This window comes from Erythrolamprus reginae, chromosome 1, assembly GCF_031021105.1.
Source record: "Erythrolamprus reginae isolate rEryReg1 chromosome 1, rEryReg1.hap1, whole genome shotgun sequence".
Classification (NCBI taxonomy): domain Eukaryota; kingdom Metazoa; phylum Chordata; class Lepidosauria; order Squamata; family Dipsadidae; genus Erythrolamprus; species Erythrolamprus reginae.
In genome coordinates, this window is record NC_091950.1 from 152,540,595 (window position 1) to 152,562,252 (window position 21,658).

Sequence of the window (21,658 nt, forward strand, 5' to 3'; positions counted from 1 at the left end):
ATCTCGGTATTCTCTAGATGTGTAGATTTCAGTTTCCAGAGTTCTTCAGCAGCATAATCTTGGCTTGTAGTTTTGAAAGTTGAAGTCCACACATCAAGATGGTACCAGGGGTGAAATTATCATCATTCGCTTGTGCCTATTGGTCCTCGGAGTGCTGGTCGCAAAGGGAGCATGAGGCTCTGCCACCAACACGGACATCGCCATTTCAGTTCTTTTACCCTTTGCACATGTGCAAAGCATTCCCCAAACTAAGGTGCGTCTTATGCTCTGAAAAATATGGCAGGTGGAAGCTGTGGCCAGGGGAGGTCCATGGCAATGCCCAACTTACCATAACCAATTTTCACAGCCAACTCACTACAGCTAACTCTTCCCAGCCAACTTGCCGCAGAACAACTCACCAAGGGCATCTTGCTGTGGGCCAACTCGCTTGGGACAAGAGTTACACTAATATCCAAGAAATGATAGAATAAAATAATTAAAGGAAGAATGCAAAAGGAGGAACAGAATAAAATTGAATAGTAAAAAATTAAAAACATTTTAAATGATTCAATAGAATTGTTAGATTGTCCCACAGCGAAGTTGTCACGCAGCGAGTTGACCGTTAATGAGTTGGCTGCCACAAGTTGGCCAGGCCATGGTAAGTTGACCACAATAAGTTGCCTGTATGGCAAGTTGTCTCATTCCAGGCCAGCTGCACCCATTCCTGGGTTGGGGAGGCCTATTCATGCATACTCATGCCTTACAGTTGTCACTTCCCACTGGGCATTCTAAACAAACAGGTGTGTGTGTGTGTAACATATTTTGCTGATAATGAAAAGGAAGGGAGACTACTATAGATCTATTTCAGGCTTACTTGCCTTCATCAGGTAGCCACACCCTTACTGGGATGTGAACCTATATATGTTTTCGTAGATTTTCATGGGTATATGTATGTAGATTGTTGCGAGTTTGGGTTTTTCCCCATGTAATATTTTGAGTGTCTTTGAGATGTTTCAGTGACATTTAACCATACTCAGAGCAGCAGGCATTCACCTGAAGATGGCAAATGTGATTTCGCTGAAACTTCGCAAAGGCACTCAAAATATTACACAGGGGAAAAAAAAAATCCAAACTCACAACAAGCTACACACACACACACACACACACACACACATGTTGGCCAACTCACGAAGGACTCTGGGCGGCTTACAACAAAAATGGACATTTGGAAAAGAGACAATTTAAAAGATAATTTAAAAACCTCTTAATAACATTACCTATATGGTGTACATATGCAGGCATGGTATGACTCCATTAATGTGATTTTAAATTGTTTTATACTATTTTACTGTTGTAATCCGTCCCATTCTTCGGGATTGAGTGGCGTAAAAATTTAATAAATAAATAAATAAATAAATAAAACAAATATTTTTACTTTTAAAATTAAAAGCCCTCATCCATATGCCAATCGGTTTATGTCACTAGTCAACCAGATTCTTGGGGGGAAACAACATCAATAACGCTATCGGCTCTTGATTCTTCCTCAGGTTGACCCCCCCCCCCCTTTTCTCATCCATATCCACGCTGTCCCATTTCCCACCCGGAAACCTTCCTGCGCAGCCCTGCTTCAAACCCGGGTGCTCTGTTCCTTTAAGACGCCGCCGTGCCTGCGCTGTACTGTCTCTTTAAAAGGCTGTATCCTCTACTCCCTAAGCTTTTGAGAAGGACTATGGCCATTTTTTCGGTCTCCGTCTTTCTCCTCTTCCTCGCCATCTGATTCATTTCCACCGCCGCCGTACCGATTTTTAAAAAAATCATAATTAAAAAGACGGCAAGATGGCTGAGATGGGCAAGGGAGTCACGGCAGGGAAAATAGCCAGCAACATGCAGAAGAAACTCACCAGGGCCCAAGAGAAGGTAAGGAAAAGGGCAGGCAGGAGACGGGAGGGTGGAGGGAGAAACCCAATGAAATAACGAGGGAGGCTCTCGGAGGCTCATCGTTTGCGGGGGACACTTCTTCACCTCCGAGGAAGCGAAAGCAACAAAAGAAAAAAAAAGGGGGGGGGGCGCTGCTGTTGCAATTGCTGCGTGTATGTGGTATCCCTGTGTCGGGGGGGGGGGGGGCGGTTGCAACGTAATGCACCAATTCTCTCCAACACCGTCTGCTTCCTTTCGTTGACATTGACAGCTCGGCCACGTTGTCCGATCTTGTCTTCGCCTTCCACCGCGTTACACCCCCTACCTCCCGCCGTTGGCTCTATTGTTTTGGGGTGCGTGTGTGTGTTGTACTCGCTTTGAGATCCCGGTATTCGAAAGGAGGAGGGAAGATCCGCTGGAGGAAAGACACCCCTACCCACGCCTGCATGCGTTTTCTCAAAGACCCACCCTGGATATTTTGGGGGGGGGGGGGTTGGGGGGGGGAGGACGATGATTTCCAGATTGGGGATTTTCTTTCCAAATCTTATTTATTTATTACTGGTTGTTTCAATTTGTATGTCGCCTAACTCTCTAGGGACTCTAGGCGGCTCACAACCAAAACATACGCTATGATATTAAATACCCCCCCCCCCCAAAAAAACCCCCCGATTTAAAACAATTAAATTAAATCAATATCGGGGCGATCGCGACTTAAAAGCGCAAGATTGGGAAAAAGGCCCCGGAAGCTTGGTAGTCCCCCCCCCTTTAAAAAACACATCTGGAAAGCACCCGGGAAAAATAGTGAGTCTGGATTATTGGGAATCGAGCGAAGTCTTTTCAGCCCTCCTGTTAAATTCTCGGCCGAGGGGCGGGGCGGCGAAGGTTTATTCTAGGCGCCCGCTTTTCTGCACGCTGCTGCTCTGGATCGAAAGATAATCCCCATCATCCGATCCCTCTTTTTCTTTCTTTCTTTCTTAGCCATGTTTTATCGCTCCGGGGCGTCGGCAGAGAGGCTGGAGGGGGGCGGAGGTTCCATCCTATGCTCCCCCCCTCCACTTCACCTTGCGGCTTTGGCAAAGCAAGAGAATGGAGCGAGGCAAAATATTAGAAGCGGGGGGGGGGGGGCAACTCGCGCGCTGCCCGACTGACGCAGGACGGCGGCTATTTCTGGTCGCACCGGTCGAAGCGAGAGGATTGAATGCGGCTCGGGGGCGATGGAGGAGAGTAGAGAGCCCTCTCCCTCGCATTTTTGGTTTCAATGGCCAAAACTTAGTTCGGTGGTCAGCCTTGGCGCGGGATCTATCTATCTATCTATCTATCTATCTATCTATCTATCTATCTATCTATCTATCTATCTATCTATCTATCTATCTATCTATCTATCTATCTATCTATCTATCTATCTATCTATCTATCTATCTATCTATCTATCTCTATCTATCTATCTATCTATCTATCTATCTATCTATCTATCTATCTATCTATCTATCTATCTATCTACTGTATCTACCTACCTACCTACCTACCTACCTACCTACCTACCTATCTATCTATCTATCTATCTATCTATCTATCTAATCTACCTACCTACCTCTCTATTTATTTAGACTTAATCTACCGCCCAACTCCCGAAGGACTCTAGGCGGTTCACAATAAAAAATACACATAAAATGCAATCTTAAAACCCCTTAAAACGGGTTTTAAAACAATTTAAAACCAGGAGTTAAAAAAATAAAACAGTAGCAAAAGAAACCAAAAACACGCCACCATGCATATCTTAATGGCCGGATTAATGAACACGGGGGTGGGGGAGAGTGCTTTTTTTTTTGTGACACCGAGGGAGCTGCGCTTCTTACATGTGGGCGGGAGGGCTGGACTTGCAAAAGATCACCGATCTTTTCAGGGTTAAGAAAAAAAACAACGGATCGGCCACGGCTCAAGTTACGTCAGATGAAACGCGGGCGAGATTTCCCTCCGCCGTCTTTCCCTTCGGCAAATCCCCCCCCCCCCCCGCATTTCCTTTCCTCTCCTTTGAGGTAAAAAGAGGCCTTCGGCTGCACATATTCTCCCTCAGGAATTTCCTCCATGGAAGTGACTTTGGGACCGCCCCCCCCTTGCAGTCTAATAAAACTAAAACCAGGGGTAGGCAAAGTTGGCTCTTCTGTGACATTTATTTATTTAATTTATAGGCGGCTCAACTCCTTAGGAACTCTGTGGACCTCAACTCCCAGAATTCCTGAGCTAACCCTTAACATGATAAGCTCAGGAATTCTGGGAGTTGAAGTCCACAAGTCATAGAAGAGCCAACTTTGCCTATCTCTGAACTAAAACCAAGTCGGAGTTTCACTGCAGCACCTTCCTGGCTAGGGATTCCCAAACTTTCCCCACCTTCCCCTTAGGTGTGAAGTCCCAAATGTGTTTTTTTCCGCCCCAGGAGGCAACTGGACTTTCTTGGGTTTTTTTGAAGACGTTTCACTTCCCATCCAGGAAGCTTCTTCAGTTCTGACAGGACTGGGGAAAATGGAAGGATTTAATATTCCTTGCGGACAGTTGTTCAAGAGAAGCCAAATGTCTTCAAATGAAAAAAAAAAACCCAGGAAAATCCAGGTGCCTCCTGGAAGAAAAAAAACACACCTTTGGGACAACTGTGATCTGGATGACTGAGAATCTCTATAGACTTAGGCAGAGGTTTTCAAACTTGGCAACTTTAAGACTTGTGGACTTCAACTTCCAGAATTTTATAATTGCCAAGTTTGAGGACCCCTCGACTTAGGTGTGAAGGCTTTTAGTGGTCCAAAGGGGGGAGAGTGAAACGTTCGTGCTTTGGCTTGCCTGTAAAGCTGGCTCTTCTCTTCCCTCAGCCCTTTTTTTTACTTTCCCCTTTTGATTTGAGGTGTGAGGTCAAGCTGCAAGAAAGGGGCTTATTGGGATAAAGCGGCTTTCGGAAGAGGCTCTGCAAGAGCTTAGGTTGGCCCAAGTGGCGGGGAGGGTGGGAGCCACCGGACTAATTCATCTTGAGGCCATCCAGAGGTTATTACTACTGTAACGCTGTCTACATGGGGCTACCTTTGAAGAGTGTTCGGAAACTTCAGATCGTGCAGAATGCAGCTGCGAGAGCAATCATGGGCTTTTCCAAATATGCCCATGTCACACCAACACTCCGCAGTCTGCATTGGTTGCCGATCAGTTTCTGGTAACAATTCAAAGTGTTGGTTATGACCTATAAAGCCCTTCATGGCACCGGACCAGAATATCTGCGAGACTGCCTTCTGCTGCACAAATCCCAGCGGCCCGTTAGGTCCCACAGAATTGGCCTTCTCCAGGTCCCGTCGACTAAACAATGTCGGCTGGCAGGACCCAAGGGAAGAGCCTTCTCTGTGATGGCCCCAACCCTCTGGAACCAGCTCCCCCCAGAGATTAGGATTGCCCCCACCCTCCTTGCCTTTCATAAACTTCTTAAAACCCACCTCTGCCGTCAGGCATGGGGGAATTGAGACATCTCCCCTTGCCTATGTAGTTTTATGTATGGTATGTTTGTGTCTATGCTTTTTTATATACTGGGGTTTTTATACTTTTAATGTAAGATTTGTTATCTCAGACTTTTAATATTAGATTTGTTATTGTATATTGTTTTATCACTGCTGTGAGCCGCCCTGAGTCTGCGGAGAGGGGCGGCATACAAATATAATAAATAAATAAAATAAATAAAATAAATATTATTATTTATTAGATTTGTATACCGCCCCTCTCCGAGGGCTTGGAGCGGCTAGTCCGGGGGTGGGGGAAGGACGGCAGAAGTGTTGCATAGACTGCCAGCTGCCTGCAATTTGGCAGTTCGAATCTCACCAGGTTGACTCAGCCTTCCATCCTTCCGAGTTAGGTAAAAGGAGGACCCAGCTTCTTGGGGACAATAGGCTGACTCTAAACCGCTTAGAGAGGGCTGTAAAAGCACTATGAAGCGGTATATTCTATTGGTATAAATGCTGGGAAGAGGTGGACAAACCAGTGTGCCCGGTGGTGCTGTGCCAGATCTGTTTTGATCCGGATTCCTTGTTGTCTTTGAGTGGCAGACTGCTTTTCTTTTTCTGTGCCTTCAGATCTGGCCTGAGACATGTATTGGAAATTTCTTCCTCCAAAATCCCTATTCCTTAATTCCACCCACAGTATGATTGCATGACATGATATGACTATACTAAAGGAATTTTAAATTGTATTTTATATTACTTTTATTTTTGTAAGCCGCCCAGAGTCCTTCGGGATTGGGCGGCATACAAATCTTATACATACATACATACATACATACATACATACATACATACATACATACATAGATACATACATTTGTTATTGTATATTGTTTTATCACTGCTGTGAGCCGCCCCGAGTCTGCGGAGAGGGGCGGCATACAAATCTAAATAATAAATAAATAAATAAATAAAATACATACATACACACACACATACACACACACACACATACATACACACATACATACATGCATACATACATACATGCGTATATACATAAATAAATCTCAAAATTCCAAGCAGTAGTAACAAGCTCCTACAATGGCTTTTCTTACACAACCTCTGTCCCCCACTGTGGAAAGTAATTTATTAACTGACTGTTCAATAAGGGCAGAGTATGGGTAGTCCTTGACCTGCAACAGTTTGTTTAGTGACTGTTTGAAATTACAGCGGCACTGGAAAAAAAGGGAGTTTTTCACACTTGCGACCATTGCTACATCCCTGTGGTCAACCTTCAGATTCTCGGCAAAACTGGCCAGTATTTGTGATGGTTGTATTGTCCTGGGTTTCATGTGATCTCCTTTTGTGACCTTCTGACAAAGTCAGTGGGGAAGTCAGATTCACTTAACAACTGGGTTACTTATTTAACAACTGCAGTGACTCACTTAACAATCATGACAAGAAAGCTTGTAAAATGGAGCAAATCTCACTTAACAACCATTTTGCTTAGCAACAGAAATGTTGGGCTCAGTTAAGGTCGTAGGTTGAGGACTACCTATATTTCATCTCTGGAAACCTCTCTTAGGATTGATCAATGGGAGCATCGAATTTAATTCACTACCCTGTGGTCTCTTGTCTGCATGGTACCAGCTGCTGCTGTATCAGCCTAGGTTTGGGAGATCAGGTTCAAATGTACCACCATCTGTGTGGTTTTAATTTAATTTAATTTTATTATTAGAGTTGGAAGAAACCTTGCAGATCATCTAGTCCAACCCCCTGCTGGTGCAGGGGACCCTACATCACACTAGTCCAATAGCAGTCCAGTCCTTTCTTGAAAGTCTCTAGTGTTGGAGCGTTCACCACCTCTGCTGGCAAGCCATTCCACTGGTTGATCGCTCTCACCGTCAGAAAGTTCCTCCTTATTTCCAGGTTGAACCTCTCCTTGGACAGCTTCCAACTGTTGCTCCTTGTCTGGCTCTCTGGTGCTTTGGAAAACAATGTGACCCCCTTCTCCCCATGGCAGCCTCTCAAGTATTTGAAGATTGCTATCATGTCCCCTCTGGACCTCCTCTTTGCTAGACTATCCATGCCCAATTCCTGCAACCTTTCCTTGTATGTTTTAGTTTCTTTATCTAGTCCCTTATTGGTTCTATGGATGATTTGGGGCAATTTGGCTTTTGGACCTCTACAACTATAGTGTTGAAGTGATAAACATTAAGTACTAATCCTGGAGTTGTCTTGTCCTGTTTTTGTTCCCAGACACTTGACCTTCCTGGCAAAGCCTACCAGACACCATGCAGCTATCTCTGGATGGTGGTAGAAAAAAGAGGAAGTTTTCCTTTTATTTTGGGTATCCCGTAACACTTTCTCTATCTCTTAGGCATTAGTCATCTGTTCAGGGTGTGACTCTGCAAACCTTCTTGAGGCCTGCTGGGGATGGCCAGTACAGTATTTCCTTTCTGAAGACTTTGTTGTATGAAAAACCTTGGTTTGGGAAGGAGATAATCGAGAGTTTCTTAATCTCACTGTGCAATTGTCCAGATGGCCAGCAACTGTTTTCCCTCTGGAGAAAGACCTTTGCCAAATTCCTATTCATGATTTCATGCCTCACTTCCACCCTGTGACAACAATGGGAGCAGGGCCTTAAACATGAAGACAAAATGTGTGTTTGTAGGTATCTGGGGAACAGGGGAGTGACGGCACAGGCAACATGACTTCATTGTGCAAATGATACAAATTACACATTGCAGTGATATTGTGACATGCATGATCTTTTATCGTGTCTTGCATTGGACTCCTCCCTGTATATTTGGACTTTTGTGAAGGGGTGATCTGTAACTGAATTGACTTCAAACAGCTGTCCTTGCAGACAGCTGGCAGTTCCAGTCCTGCTTGTCTTGTAAAGGAGTTTTGTGATTCCATCTTCAGCAGATGGGCTAGTCCAGTGGATGGGAAACATAATATTAGAGGAAAGGTTATATTAACTTCTCATCTAAGTTGATTAAGCTGAACCATGTTTCTAAATGAGACAGATCTATTTACAGGAGAAGCCTTTGCCTGTTGATGAGTTGCACTATACTGTGCAAAGCTATATTGCCCTTACAAAGTATGGCAACAGCTCTATGACAGGTTTCAGCTGGTAGATAAATCACATGAACAAAATACACTTTTCCATTGCTCTTTTGCAGAAAATATGTCTTAATTGATTCATCTTCTACCATGAAAATAGAATTTCTTAATTTAATTCATGGGTTAAAATATTAATATAATTTAAGCTAGAATGAATAATGTACAGTATAAGTCTCTTTGAAATGTTGCAAAGCCCCAACTCTGGGTGGACTGCCTCTTCTCATATCCACATAGCTCTTCTTCTGCCTGTTTCCTGTAGTCCCCCACAAATATATAGTCATAAACCCTCCATATATTGCTGAAGTATATTACCCTATATCCATTACCTTTGGAAATGAGAGTGGGTGGGACTGCTGGAAATTGTAGTTTAACAACAGCTGGAGGGCCGTAGGTTGTCTGGTTCTGATATAAACTATTTCCAACAATAGAGGGACATTGGAAATTACAGTTAAGAATACTTATGGCATCTCTTAAGGTGCAGTTGTGATCTGGATGGCATGGAATAGATTGAGGTTGAATGCTGGCAAGATAGAGTGTTTGTACATCAATTTCTGTCAGTTCTGGTGTTGTCTATTGATGGGGAGGGCATGATACAGCTCCTGAAAGAACGGGTTCATAATTTAGTGAAGTAGAGGTGCCCAATTCTGTTTGATGTACCAATTGAAACCATACTTGAATATTTTGCAACAGGAATGCATTCTGCCATCATTGCTCACATGAACTATTGCAAAGCGCTCTGGATGGGGCTGCCTTTGAAGACCACCCATAAGCTTCAATTGGTCAGGAAGGAGTGATCCAGTTATTGGTTGCAATGATCACATTACTTTGGTACTTTGGATTCCACAATATCTTCCTCTGGCTTCTGGGTGAAATCCAAAGTGTTGGTTATTATCTGCAAGGCTTTAGGTGGCCTGGGATGGAGATTCTTGTAGCACTGCCATCGGTAGCTAGAACTGGCCAACTTGACTTGTATGTTCCTGGAGACGATTTTCTACTTTGAATGTAGTAGTCGAACAGAAATGGATAGGTGTTGCTTTTCTGTGATGGAAATTGCAGAATTCTTTTATGGAAATCAGGCTTGCCTTGCTCCCATATTGTTAACTTTCTGAAAGTTAATTGAAATTGAAGAGTTTTGAATGCTTTAAGGAGATTAAATAAATAATACAAATAATGTCCTTAATCAATTGATTATTGGTAGTTTGATTATTATTACTGTTCTTGTGGTTTGAAAATTTTTATTTTGTACCATGAATGTTTTTAAATGTAATCACAATAGTTATTTATGCTTTGCTTGCTGTAAACAAGGAGACTGTGGATATTAAATTAATAAACAATCAAATAAATATTTCAGAAGAAGATAATGGCAAGCAATTTCCATTCTATTGTGAAGAAATGTGTTCATGTAGTTACTGGAAGTTGCGCGTGACTCAAGGGTATCTTAAAAAGTAAATCTTTAGTTTAAAAGTAATCTTATGTCTTCCAGATGTTTTGAACTACATTTACACAGTTTCTGGTCATTGCTCATGCTGGCAGGAGCTGATGAAAATTAATCCAAAACATCTGCTTCAAACTCTTTACAGATTTATAGTCTTATTCTGGGAGTCACCCTTCATGAAGTACATTGCAAATTAAGGAAATGATTTTATTATACAAAGATATTGCTGGTTTGATTTTCAGAAGCTGAAATGCTCAAGGATTAATCTATACCCTGTTTTCTTTGTTAAACCTCATGGTCACTTTGACAGAGATCCTTCTGCTTTCTCATGAAGATATTAATTAGGTTTACAGAATATTTAGTGTGAAGACTGACTTAGTAATAACTAGTTTCTTCTATGCCATAACCTATTAGCTTCCAGAATGATTGAGATCCCATTGGTATTGCTGGCTGAGATTTTTGAAAGATGAAATCCTAATACATATTATATTGGGGAAGGGTTTTTTTAGATTGTGAACATATTCTTGGAATGCTATCACTGATTATTGTGAAACAATTTTGTAAATGTTTTAAGAACTTTGGTTTTGGTAAACCTTCCACAAAAAAAAAGCTAAGGATGTATTTGTGTATTTTCTCCATTTTAGCTTACCAAGAATTTAAATACAAGGTTTCAAATACAGGGTTATCTATTTAACTAAGAGTAATTTTACTTTTCTGTCTCTTTACCGATTAAGATATGGACTTTGGATATAATAGAATAGAGTAACAGAGTTGGAAAGGACCTTGAAGGTCTTCTAGTCCAATCCACTGTTCAGGCAGGCAAAGGGTTCTCTTCTTAAAAACTTACCTTGTTGGAGCATTCCCAACTTCTGAAGGCAAGTTGATTCACTGATTAATTGTTCTGTCAGGAAATTTCTACATAGTCTATTTGGCTTCTCTCCTTGACTAGCTTCCATCCATTGCTTCTTGTCCTGCCTTCAGTTGCTTTGGAGAATAGATTGAGCCCCTATGGCAATCCCTGAGATATCGGAATATTTATATCATGCCACCTCTAGTCCTTCTTTTCATTAAACTAGATGTGCCCAGTTCCAGCAGCCATTCTTTATGTGTTGAGATATATGTTGGGATATAGGTGCAAAAAAGGACAACAAGAATGATCAAGGGAATGGAGCATCTCCCTTATGAAACCAGGTTGCAATGCCTTGGTCTCTTCAGCCTTGAAAGACGGTGTTTAAGGAGTGACTTGATCGAAGTGTATAAAATCATGCATGGGATAGAAAAGGTGGATAGAGAAAAAATATTTTATCTATCACACAATACTAGGACAAGGGGGCACTCCCTAAAGCTCATAGGTAAGAAAGCGAGGACAAATAAAGGGAAATATTTCTTCACCCAGAGGGTCGTTGGTTTATGGAATTCACTTCCAGAAGAGGCCATGACAGCTGTCAGCCTTGATAGCTTCAAGGCAGGATTAGACAGATTCATGGATGCCAAGTGTATCGGTGGTTATTGAAACAGATGTCCATGTATTGCCTCTATGTTGGTTGAGACAGGCAGGATTCCCTTGAGTACCATTTGTTGGGGATCAGGTGAAAGGGAGGTTCTTGCCTTCTCTTTCTGCTCAAGATCCTCAAGGACAATTGGTGGGCCACTGTGTGACACAGAACGCTGGACTCGATGGGCTTTAGCCTGATTCAGCATGGCTCTTCGATGGAATATAAACATTCCAGGTGTGCTTTTGGTATACTGATGCTCAATCATTATTGTCAAAGAATATCCCATTTAACAATTTAGCAGAACACCTACAAGGAATTTTACAATCTACTCTGTGTATTGTCATAGACATCCACAGCAAACTGAAATTACATCAAATTCATGACATTTGGAGGTATATGTAATATCATGATGCACAGCCTGCCCTTGCATACTTGCATGTTGATGTCTGATGCTTGTTTTATCACTTGTCCCTGGCATAGATGCCAGCCAGTATTGTAGAGTTCTAGTGCATGTTGCAAAGCAGAAGAAGCCAGAATATAACACGGTGTTTTCTGAATATTCCTTGTCAATTAGCAATGCATAGGAGCAGTTTTTGACATTTTGTGTACTGTTACTTCACCTAAGAATGGACTTTGAAAATACAGTGTATATACCAACAAGTTCAACTCTAGAGAAAATTGAGAGAGGATGAAGAATTTTTGACTATTATTCTTAGAAAAGGAACTCCAATTTCAATCAGTGCATAGTTTGTAAACCATAGCTATAGGAGCATTTGAGCTTTCTGTAATATTGTAAACTTGTCCATATACTTATACTTAATTGTCCATATACTTAATTCTGAAAGATTTTTGTATTAAACAGAAATTTGAAATAAATTATAACATGGACTAGAAATGGGACAATGGAGTTATATAGTGTTCTTAGTAACTACGTCAAAATTAAGGACAGGTGGTTGAATTTTTTAGTCATCTGTGTAACAGATGCAGGAGATCTCTGCTATATTTATCCAGAAGGCAAATGTTCATTTCTGTAATTCACAGATGGTCAGTCTGAAGTCTTGTGGGAACTCAAGGCTGCTTGGAATATCTGCCTGTAATTTGGTGGCAATGAGATATCGGAATGGTGGGAGATGAAATATACATAAAAAGCGTACCGGTATTTGATATAATAACTTCAATCTCCTACTCTTAATTTCATGCTTTGGATCCAGAGCATAAATGAAAGGGCTTGTAAGGGTTGAAGGAACAATGTGCGATGGGAGAGAATAGACAGGTTTGTAATAAGAAAAAGGAATCCATGCTTTCCTCACTTGAGATGTTTGCTAACTCCCAGTTCCTCTTTTCTGTGTATAAAGGTCAATTCTGAATTCAGTACTGTGTTTGATCATTGTGATCTTCTTGAAAAAGCTGGACATGAGGTATATAGTGGTTGGATACAGAGTAATAGTTCCTTAAAATGTCTATCATACATTCTTACAATTCTACCATACATCATATCAGTCTATTGGCCTTTCTGCTCATATAATCTACACCACAAGTGGGTTTCTCTTACCTTCCCTACCGGTTCGGAAGTGTGTGTGTCGTGTTGGAAGTGTGTGTGCATGTGTCACATCTGGGTATGACCCTCTGTGCATGAACCAGCCAGTTTCACGCAGTGATGACCAGGGAACAGGTTTTGGGGCATGGCAAGCCAGCCTTCACTACCGGTTCGGCAATGATGGCCAATTTCTGCCACCGGTTTGTGCGAACTGATACGAACCAGTAGCAACCCACCACTGATCTACACCAGCCTTTTCACACCTTTTAATTATGTCAGACTTTTGAGAATACTCCACTAGTATGCCATTTGGCTACTAGAATTCCCTGCCAGTACTTCCATCAACATAAGAAGTCAGAGAACGGCAGTTTAGTACACATGGAAGGCATCAAACTGGGAAGACTGATATGGTCGCTATACATTTGATGTACAGGAGGAATCAGATGGGGCAAAGTTAATTTGGAAATATGACTTTTTTATCTGAGCTATCTTTTTTTTCTGTCAGTCATACATTACATTAAAAAATGGCTCTTAACAATATATCACTTTTAAGTTGGTTTTGTTACCACCCAAGGAAATTCTTGACTGGCTTTGAATATTTTCAAGTTCTATTTCATTATGTCATATTATAGTAAATTTTGTGTCTGCTCACAATAACTATTGGTGTCCTGGGTTAATGTTACCACAAATTAACAGTTTGAGACAGAAGGTTATTTTCTGCCATCTAATAGATAGGTTTAGTCCTTATATTGATATTTCTCTTAGGCTCTTTTCTTATGTTGTTTATGCAACTTTGTTTAGAATGATTGGCCTTTGTGCAAGAATCTTCCAAACTTTGTCTACCAAACTCTGTATATATACAAATGCCTTTTTAAACAATATCCAAGTGGCTGTGGATATGGCCTCCTAAAGACTATTTCAACTGTCCCTCCTTGGCTTTTGGGAGGGAGAAATTGTCCCCTTCAGAATGGATTAGAAATTTAGGGGTCCTCCTGGACTCACAGCTAAAACTATATTAGGTCAACATTTAACTGCTGTTGCTATAGGCACCTTTGCACAAGTTCATCTAGTGCACCAACTCAACCCTAACTGGATCGAGAGGCACTCTTCACAGTCAATCATGCCCTTGTCACCTCACAATTAGATTATTGCAACACGCTCTACATGGGGCTACCCTTGAAGAGTGCTCAGAGACTACAACTGGTCCAGAATGCAGCTGTGTGAGCTGTTGTGGGTGCACCTAGGTACACCCACATCACACCAATTCTCCGCGAGCTGGACTGGCTCCCTATTGGTGTCTGGACACAATTCAAAGTGTTGGCCATTACCCTTAAAGCTCTACATGGCTTAGGGCCAGGTAATCTTTGAGATTGCCTTCTTCCACACAACTCCCAGTGACTTGTGCAATCCCACAGAGTTGGTCTCTCCAGGTCCCATCAGCTAAACAGTGTTGGCTGGCAGTCTCACGGGCTAGGGCCTTCTCTGTGGCTGCCCCGGATGTCTGGAACCAGTTATTTCAGGAGGTCAGAACTGCCCCCACCCTATTGGCCTTCCAAAAAGCAGTTAAAACCTGGCTTTTCTGGCAGGCCTAGGGTGTTGAGCTTGTGGTTGTAATTGGCGAGATCTGACCATGTAATGATATGTATGGGTTTTAATTGTTTCAATACTTAATTTTTAAAAAAATATTGTATTCCGTTGCTAAGCCTCCCGGAGTCCTTTGGGAGTTGGGCGACATATGCTGTAATAAACAAACAAACAAACAAGTAAACAAACAAACAAATAAATAAATAAATAAATAAATAAATAAATATCATAGGACAATAATGGAAAATCACTATCTTTGGCGGAGCTGTCTAATAATGATTTCATTATTTTTATATTTTCACATTATCTTTAAAAGTTGGTAAGAATAAGCAATGAATAAAACCTTTAAAAAATATGGATGACTTTTGTTCGAAATAGTCTTCTCTTCTCATTACTTCTCATGATACTGAAGTTCTCTTGCACAATTGCCATATCTTCCATTACACTTTCTCCAGATATTTGTCCTTTTCTTAAAAAAAAAAAAATCTTTGTGCTATATTAGTGTTTCTTAAGCTTGGCAACTTGAAGATGAGAACTTGGCAAACTGGCTCAGAAATTCTGGGAATTGAAGTCCACACAGCTACCAAGCTTAAGATACACTGTACTAAACGATTCAGTAGATTTAATTTTGCATCTCTGAAGGATTTCATTCTCTTCAGAGAACTTTGACCATGATAGGATGGGAAGCAGATGGGAAGCTAGGTCTTTTCAACCTGGTTTTTAATGTTCCAGAGGAGGACATAAAAGAACGCTATCTATTGAATCATTCTGTGGAATTCTAAAAAGGTTAGTGATGGGCAGGGCCAAATCTACCTTTGGGCTAATGTTTCTCAATTATTTTCTGTTACACCCCCCCAGGAAGAAGTAAACATTTCACGCGCATCCCCAACTCTCTGCCAGGACGATTGTTTGCAATATTCAGCACGTTTTCACTGAAAAAACTCAAGCAGCTTATCAGCGTGATTGAGGTGTAATGTGTTTAAGTGACGCCTTAATTTATTAGGCTTCACGCTGTCTGCTGTCAACATTTTTAAACACAGTAAACATAGCGGTCTTTCCTTGTCTCCTACCATAGTCACAGTGAAGCCAAGCGCTTCATACACTTCGTCATATTTCCACGTCTTAGCTTTAGGGAGACTTAGATTTGTCTCATTATCTCCGTCTCTCTCCTCCTTTCTTTTCATCCCTGTCCAATATTTTTCCATGGTGTCTCCTAAGGATTTGTTACATGCATTTCATACCTGCTGCGCTGCGCTGTGTGCTATTGTTCGGTGCAAAAAACCCTTACTCCCTGCAGCAAAAAAAGCATGTTCCCCGGGGGTCATGCATCCCCTGGCATTGCTCCGTGCCTCCCCAGGGGGTCCACCCCACTATTTGAGAAACACTGCTTTAGGCAGAAGTCTGCTTCACTCAATAAGCATTGTCAGTCTATCCTTTGAAAGAGGTCTGTGTGCCACATGATCTGGTCTACATTCTCTAGATGAGCCTGCTGGCATCCTGTTTGGTGAACAGACCATGATTTTCTCAGTATGAAAGTTTTGTAAAAAAAATCAAATTGCTTACAGGGAGGCTTTCTTCATCTCAGTTGGTGAATCATTAGCCTTATTTTTAAAAGAAAAACAGGAGCTTCTGTTATTACGATACTGTAATTTACAAAACAAGAATATGATCCTTCTGTCTCTCTTTAAGAGAAAAGCTGGGCCAGACTGCACACCCACCACTGCTTTGATTGTGACATAACTAGTGCTACTGCACTGATTTGTATTGCTCTTTGTAAGTCATCAACTCTTACCACTAAATGTATGGAATTTAAAATTTTTACAACTTATAGAACTTGGGCTGAAAGTGGTAGCAGAAGAAAAATTGAATGCTGTTTTATAGTTCAGTATCAAACCTCTGTAAAATTCAGAAACGTGCATGGTCAAAGCAGAATTCATTTATATTGCTTTATATAAGAGGAAAATAAAAAATAAATTGCCAGTAGGGATTTTGGATATTCTAAAATAGTCCGTGATATCAATGGAGCAAAGGGAAATGATAGATCAAATGGGCTGCTTATTGTGCATAAAGAAGAGAAGAGGAATGATTCACCTTATCTCAACTTTTCAGAAATATTCCTCATTAATGGAGCATATGTTTTCTATTTGTTTGCTATATTATATGTGGAAATTCGTATTTCTCTTAATAGTAAAAATGGAGTTGGAAGAATTTATAGAAGAAAATAGCAAGAAAGAAATGTATTTAGCTTAGTTTTGGTAAAAGAAGGACGTCCTTAATTGGTAAAAATAATCCCAAAAATGTGTTTCAAAGAAGAACCTGTAGATCTAGATGGATGCAAATCAGATTTAAAACACATCCAACACGCATCCAACATGCAGCTGCATGTTTGGATGCGTTTTTGCTGCAGCAGAATTGCACCCTACCGTATACCGTAGTTTTAAATACAGTAGGGGGTCTGCTGTGTCTTTTGGATCAAAAATTGACATGCTATTATTTTCAGGGAAAGATTACATGTTTCTTAAGAGGTCCCTAAGGGGGCATGCATAAGCGCACAGGGTGCCTACTGTGCCCATTTGTATGTACTCATTTTGTGTGTTTATGGTTATGTTTTGCTTCTTTATATCCATTTGTTTGTGCCATTTTAAAAAATGTGTCCTGTTTCCTTGCACTTGTTGACAAATAAATAAATAATAAAAGAAACAGTTAATGAATCATTTGTGAATTCTAATAAAAAAGTAGCTCTCACAAGTCTGAAGATTTGAGGATATGACAGTCTCTAAACTGAAGTCACCTATCACGTTATTCCTTATGCCTTGAACTTTGTCTCTAAATTGACCGTCTTCTTCAGAGTCATTGAATTGAAGCATCAGTTGAAATTTCTTAGACATTTTCTTTAACTGTGTCCAGAACCATGAGTTGTAAATTGTAGGAGAGGACCAGGCTGAACCTGAGAGAAAGTCAAGCATATCATCAGGCCATTCAGCCATTAAAATCCAGCCATTAAAATTCAGGCAATTTGGCTTGACCATTGGTGGTTCAGATTCTTTTTTAGGAATAAACTTGTACTCATCTGAAGAACTCTGATTCTTGATTTCTTGTGCCTGACATAAAGTTTTATATGTATGTTGGTATACACACACACACTCACACAATACATATACAGTACAGATGCAAAAATATACAAATATATTATGTATACACATCAATCGCACACACATATATACATACATTGTACTTGTTTTTTCTATATATTATACTTTGTGTAATTATTTGTCTCCTTTTTGTTTCTTATCTTTGTATAACTCTGCAGTTATTTTGTTCCTGTTATAAATATCTAAGCTTCTTTTTTAATGTTATTTATATGCAAGTTGTCTCTTCTTGATATTTTCTAATACAGTGGTCCCCCGAGTTTCGCGATCTCGATCATTGCGAAACGCTATATCGCGATTTTTCAACCCGGAAGTAAAAACACCATCTGTGCATGCGCGCCCTTTTTTCTATGGCCACGCATGCGTAGATGGCGCCGGGCAGATCAGCTGCTGGGCAGCTTCCCTGGGTCTTCCCCCTCTTGCTGGCGGGAGGGCGAGCGGCGGGCATCAGCGAGGAGTTTGCGTGGGCGGCGGGGAAACCCCAGCGCCGCTTCCCAGCTGAGTCCTGAAGCCAAACGCGGAAGTTCGCTTCAGGACTCAGCTGGGAAGCGGCGCGAGCGAACGGCGTGGGTGGGCGAAGGGCGGGCGCACGGGCAGGCAGGCGGCGGACAAGCGGCGGGCGGACAAGTGGCAGGCGCGGCAGCAGCGAGGAGTTTGCGTGGGCGGTGGGGAAACCCCAGCGCCGCTTCCCAGCTGAGTCCTGAAGCCAAACGCGGAAGTTCGCTTCAGGACTCAGCTGGGAAGCGGCGCGAGCGAACGGCATGGGCGGGCGAAGGGCGGGCGCGCGGGCAGGCAGGCGGTGGACAAGCGGCGGGCAGACAAGCGGCGGGCACGGCAGCAGCGAGGAGTTTGCGTGGGCGGCGGGGAAACCCCAATCTTCGGCTCCTCGCTGCTGCGGCGGAAGTAAAAACACCATCTGCGCATGCGCAGATGGTGTTTTTACTTCCGCACCGCTACTTCGCGAAAAACCGATCATCGCGAGGGGTCCTGGAACGGAACCCTCGCGATAATCGGGGGACCACTGTAGTGTGATTGCTAATGGTTTAGCTTTTGATCAAATTAACTCTGTCTGATCAGATCAACTCCATCTGAATCACATTTTACTATTAAAAATAGTTTTTTAAAAAATACTTCAGGAATAGTCAATATTTAATAGTCAATAAAGTTGTGTTGGCAAACTGCCATTTTGTTCTTAATTGTTACATTGAATTTTATTGTTTATTGCTATTTTTTAAGATTATAGCTATAACAATGGGGTGATATAAATACACAATTATTAAATACAAACTTTCATTTCAACAGTACATATTCACATTCTTAGAGACAGCAATGCATCTCAAGTATGCTAATTTTATAACTGTAACAGCCTTACACTTCTGCAGCTTGCAAATATTTAACATGGTTATGAGCCGATTATAATCCCTGTTTATTTATTACTTTGGAATTTTATAAGGCCACCCAGGTCTCTAATGACTCTGGGTGGTAACGGTACATAGAATACAGTTAAAACAACAACAACAAAAACCCCGCCCACGCTTTGGAAGTAAGGCAATCATTAAGAGAGAGACATAGTGCCTACTTTAAACCGATTCTTTCAAACATAGCCGTGGAGGTGGCCAGACCTATTTGGAGAGAAACAGTGTCCCAGAGGGCAAACACTGCAACAAGGAAAGCAGACTTCAGGTGGCACTGCTTAATGGACGGGACCTGGAGCATGCCAAATCTGCCTATTAATACAGGCCAGGCAGAAGACACACAGTTCCTTAAATCAGTGTTTCCCAACCTTGGCAACTTGAAGATATCTGGACTTCAACTCCCAGAATTCCCCAGCCAGCATTTGCTGGCTGGGGAATTCTGGGAGTTGAAGTCCAAATATCTTCAAGTTGCCAAGGTTGGGAAACACTGCCTTAAATAACTAGCTCCCGTGCCAGCAAGAGCTTTACAATACAGTATAGGCAACCAGCACCCTGAATTACCCTCAGAAGCCTATTGGTAATCTTTCTATAACAGACATGTCAAACTCAATTTCAATGAGGGCTGCATCAGGGTTGTGTTTGACTTTAGGCGGGAAGCAGGGAGGGCATGACATGGCAAAGGTGGGCATGGCCAGCTCAATGTCATGTTGGATAGGCTACCAAAATTTTTACTACCACACTGTGGGCGTGGCTTATGCATTTTCTTTCAACATCTTTCAATGCAAATTGTGTGCTCTGGGGTGGAGCTCCATTTTTGTTATCCCACTGTGTTCCCCCCTGTCACCCCTAGCCCACCCCTGGGGGCACCTCTAGTGGCCTGAATTCTGTGCCAACAAAAACAGCTCCTTGGTTCCTTTTTTCAGCTGTGATGGTTCCTGCAAGTGAAAATGGAGCTTGGGAGGGCTGCCTGTGGCTTTCCCGAGCTGTTTTCTCTGGCTGAGGCCTCACGGACCAGATCTAAGCACCCTGTGAGCCGGATCTGGCCCTTGGGCCTTAAGTTTGACACCCCTGCTCTATAGAGTATGATTTGGAAGGACTGTTGATGGAAAATGTGAATTTGGGCCTTGGGAAACCTAGATTACAATACAGTGATACCTTGTCTTACAAACTTAATTAGTTCCGGGAGGAGGTATGTAAGGCGAACAGTTTGTAAGACGAAACAATGTTTCCCATAGGAAACAATGTAAAACCGATTAATGCGTGCAAGCCAATTTTTTTTTTGCAAAAACGGCATTCTGCTGGGTGCCTTCTGAAACAGCTGGGCGCTTCTCGGCATTCTCCCGAACGCTGAACCTGAAAAGTTCAGCAAAAGTTCGGTTTTGGGTTCGGAAGAACGCCGAGAAGTGCTGCCACCCAGCTGTCACCTTCGCAGAAGAGCCATGGAGCTGTCAGCCAGTCGGGAGGCTCAAACGGATGTGGGGAATCCCAATAGGGAATTCCAAGGGCAGAGCTTTGATGTCACGAAGACGTCCTTCCTGGAGTCCATGTTTCGGAAGGGCGACAGATGGGCGACGGCGCTTCTCGGCTTTCTTCTGAACCCAAACTCGAACTTTTGCTAAACTCCCGGGTTCGGCGTTCACGGTGGTAGGTTCGTAAGGCGAAAAAAGTTCGTAAGAAGAGGCAAAAAAGTTCCAAACCCCGGGTTCGTATCTCGAAAAGTTCGTATGACGAGGGGTTCGTATCACGAGGTACTACTGAATTAGTTTACACCAAACACATCAGATTACAATGGCCCAACAACATCTCTCTTTCAAGGCCATGGAGGAGTGGATTGTTACTGGGTACTGAAGAAAAGAAAATAAGTAAAGAAATCTCTTCCTAGTGGCATCAGGCTAGCAAAACACCATTTAAGAGAGGAAGTGTTGTTAGAAATAATATCCTGAGAATAAGGGATTTAAAGGCAGGAAAATATTTTTAAAACCTGTTCTCAATACGCATGTCTGAAGATATTAAGCTGCATATAAGCATTTGGTTAATGTTTCTGTGTAACTAATGGATTTTCAAACAGGGAACATTTGGATCCCACAAAGGAGGATTCTATTTAATAACAATACCCTTGACAATTCTGAAATAACCTGCTCTTGCCTTGTTTATCACATTTCTTGTTTACCACATTTCTCAAACCTGAGGCACATATTTTATGTATTGTAGATAATATATTCATTGTTATGAATATTGCCTCACATAAAGGAAGATCTTCTCTTCTTTTTTTATATGCAATAAAATATTTAAAAGTCCATTTTAAATTTTAATTAAAGCAATGAGTCCTAGATTGATCATTCATTCTTTGAAAAAGGTGTAGCAGAAAATAGCTGAGCTATTAATAAGTTAATATTGTTCAGTTTCCTTTATGATTTATCTAGTATCTGAAGAGCTGTTGAGAAACAAAAATAGCTTTTTTTAAATTACATACAGTACCTGTATATCCTTTATTTGATTGATATTGCCCTGCCTTTATTTTATATTGTTGACAAGTTTAGAGGACTTTTT

The 21,658-nt window shown here is 41.8% G+C and overlaps 1 protein-coding gene across 8 annotated transcripts in view; it reads left to right on the forward strand.

Moving 5' to 3' along the window:
- Nucleotides 1–1,660: 1,660 nt before the first annotated feature.
- BIN1 (bridging integrator 1) overlaps nt 1,661–21,658 on the forward strand; it is a 142,704-nt gene continuing 122,706 nt past the window's right edge. For 2 of the 8 annotated variants that reach the window (XM_070729905.1, XM_070729914.1), the window contains exon 1: nt 1,693–1,896. In XM_070729905.1, the coding sequence (XP_070586006.1) occupies nt 1,816–1,896 (81 nt within the window). In that variant the 5' untranslated portion in view covers nt 1,693–1,815. Of the gene's footprint in view, nt 1,897–21,658 lie in introns of all 8 variants that reach the window. The other 6 variants (XM_070729896.1, XM_070729923.1, XM_070729962.1 and 3 more) reach the window with 5 other exon arrangements.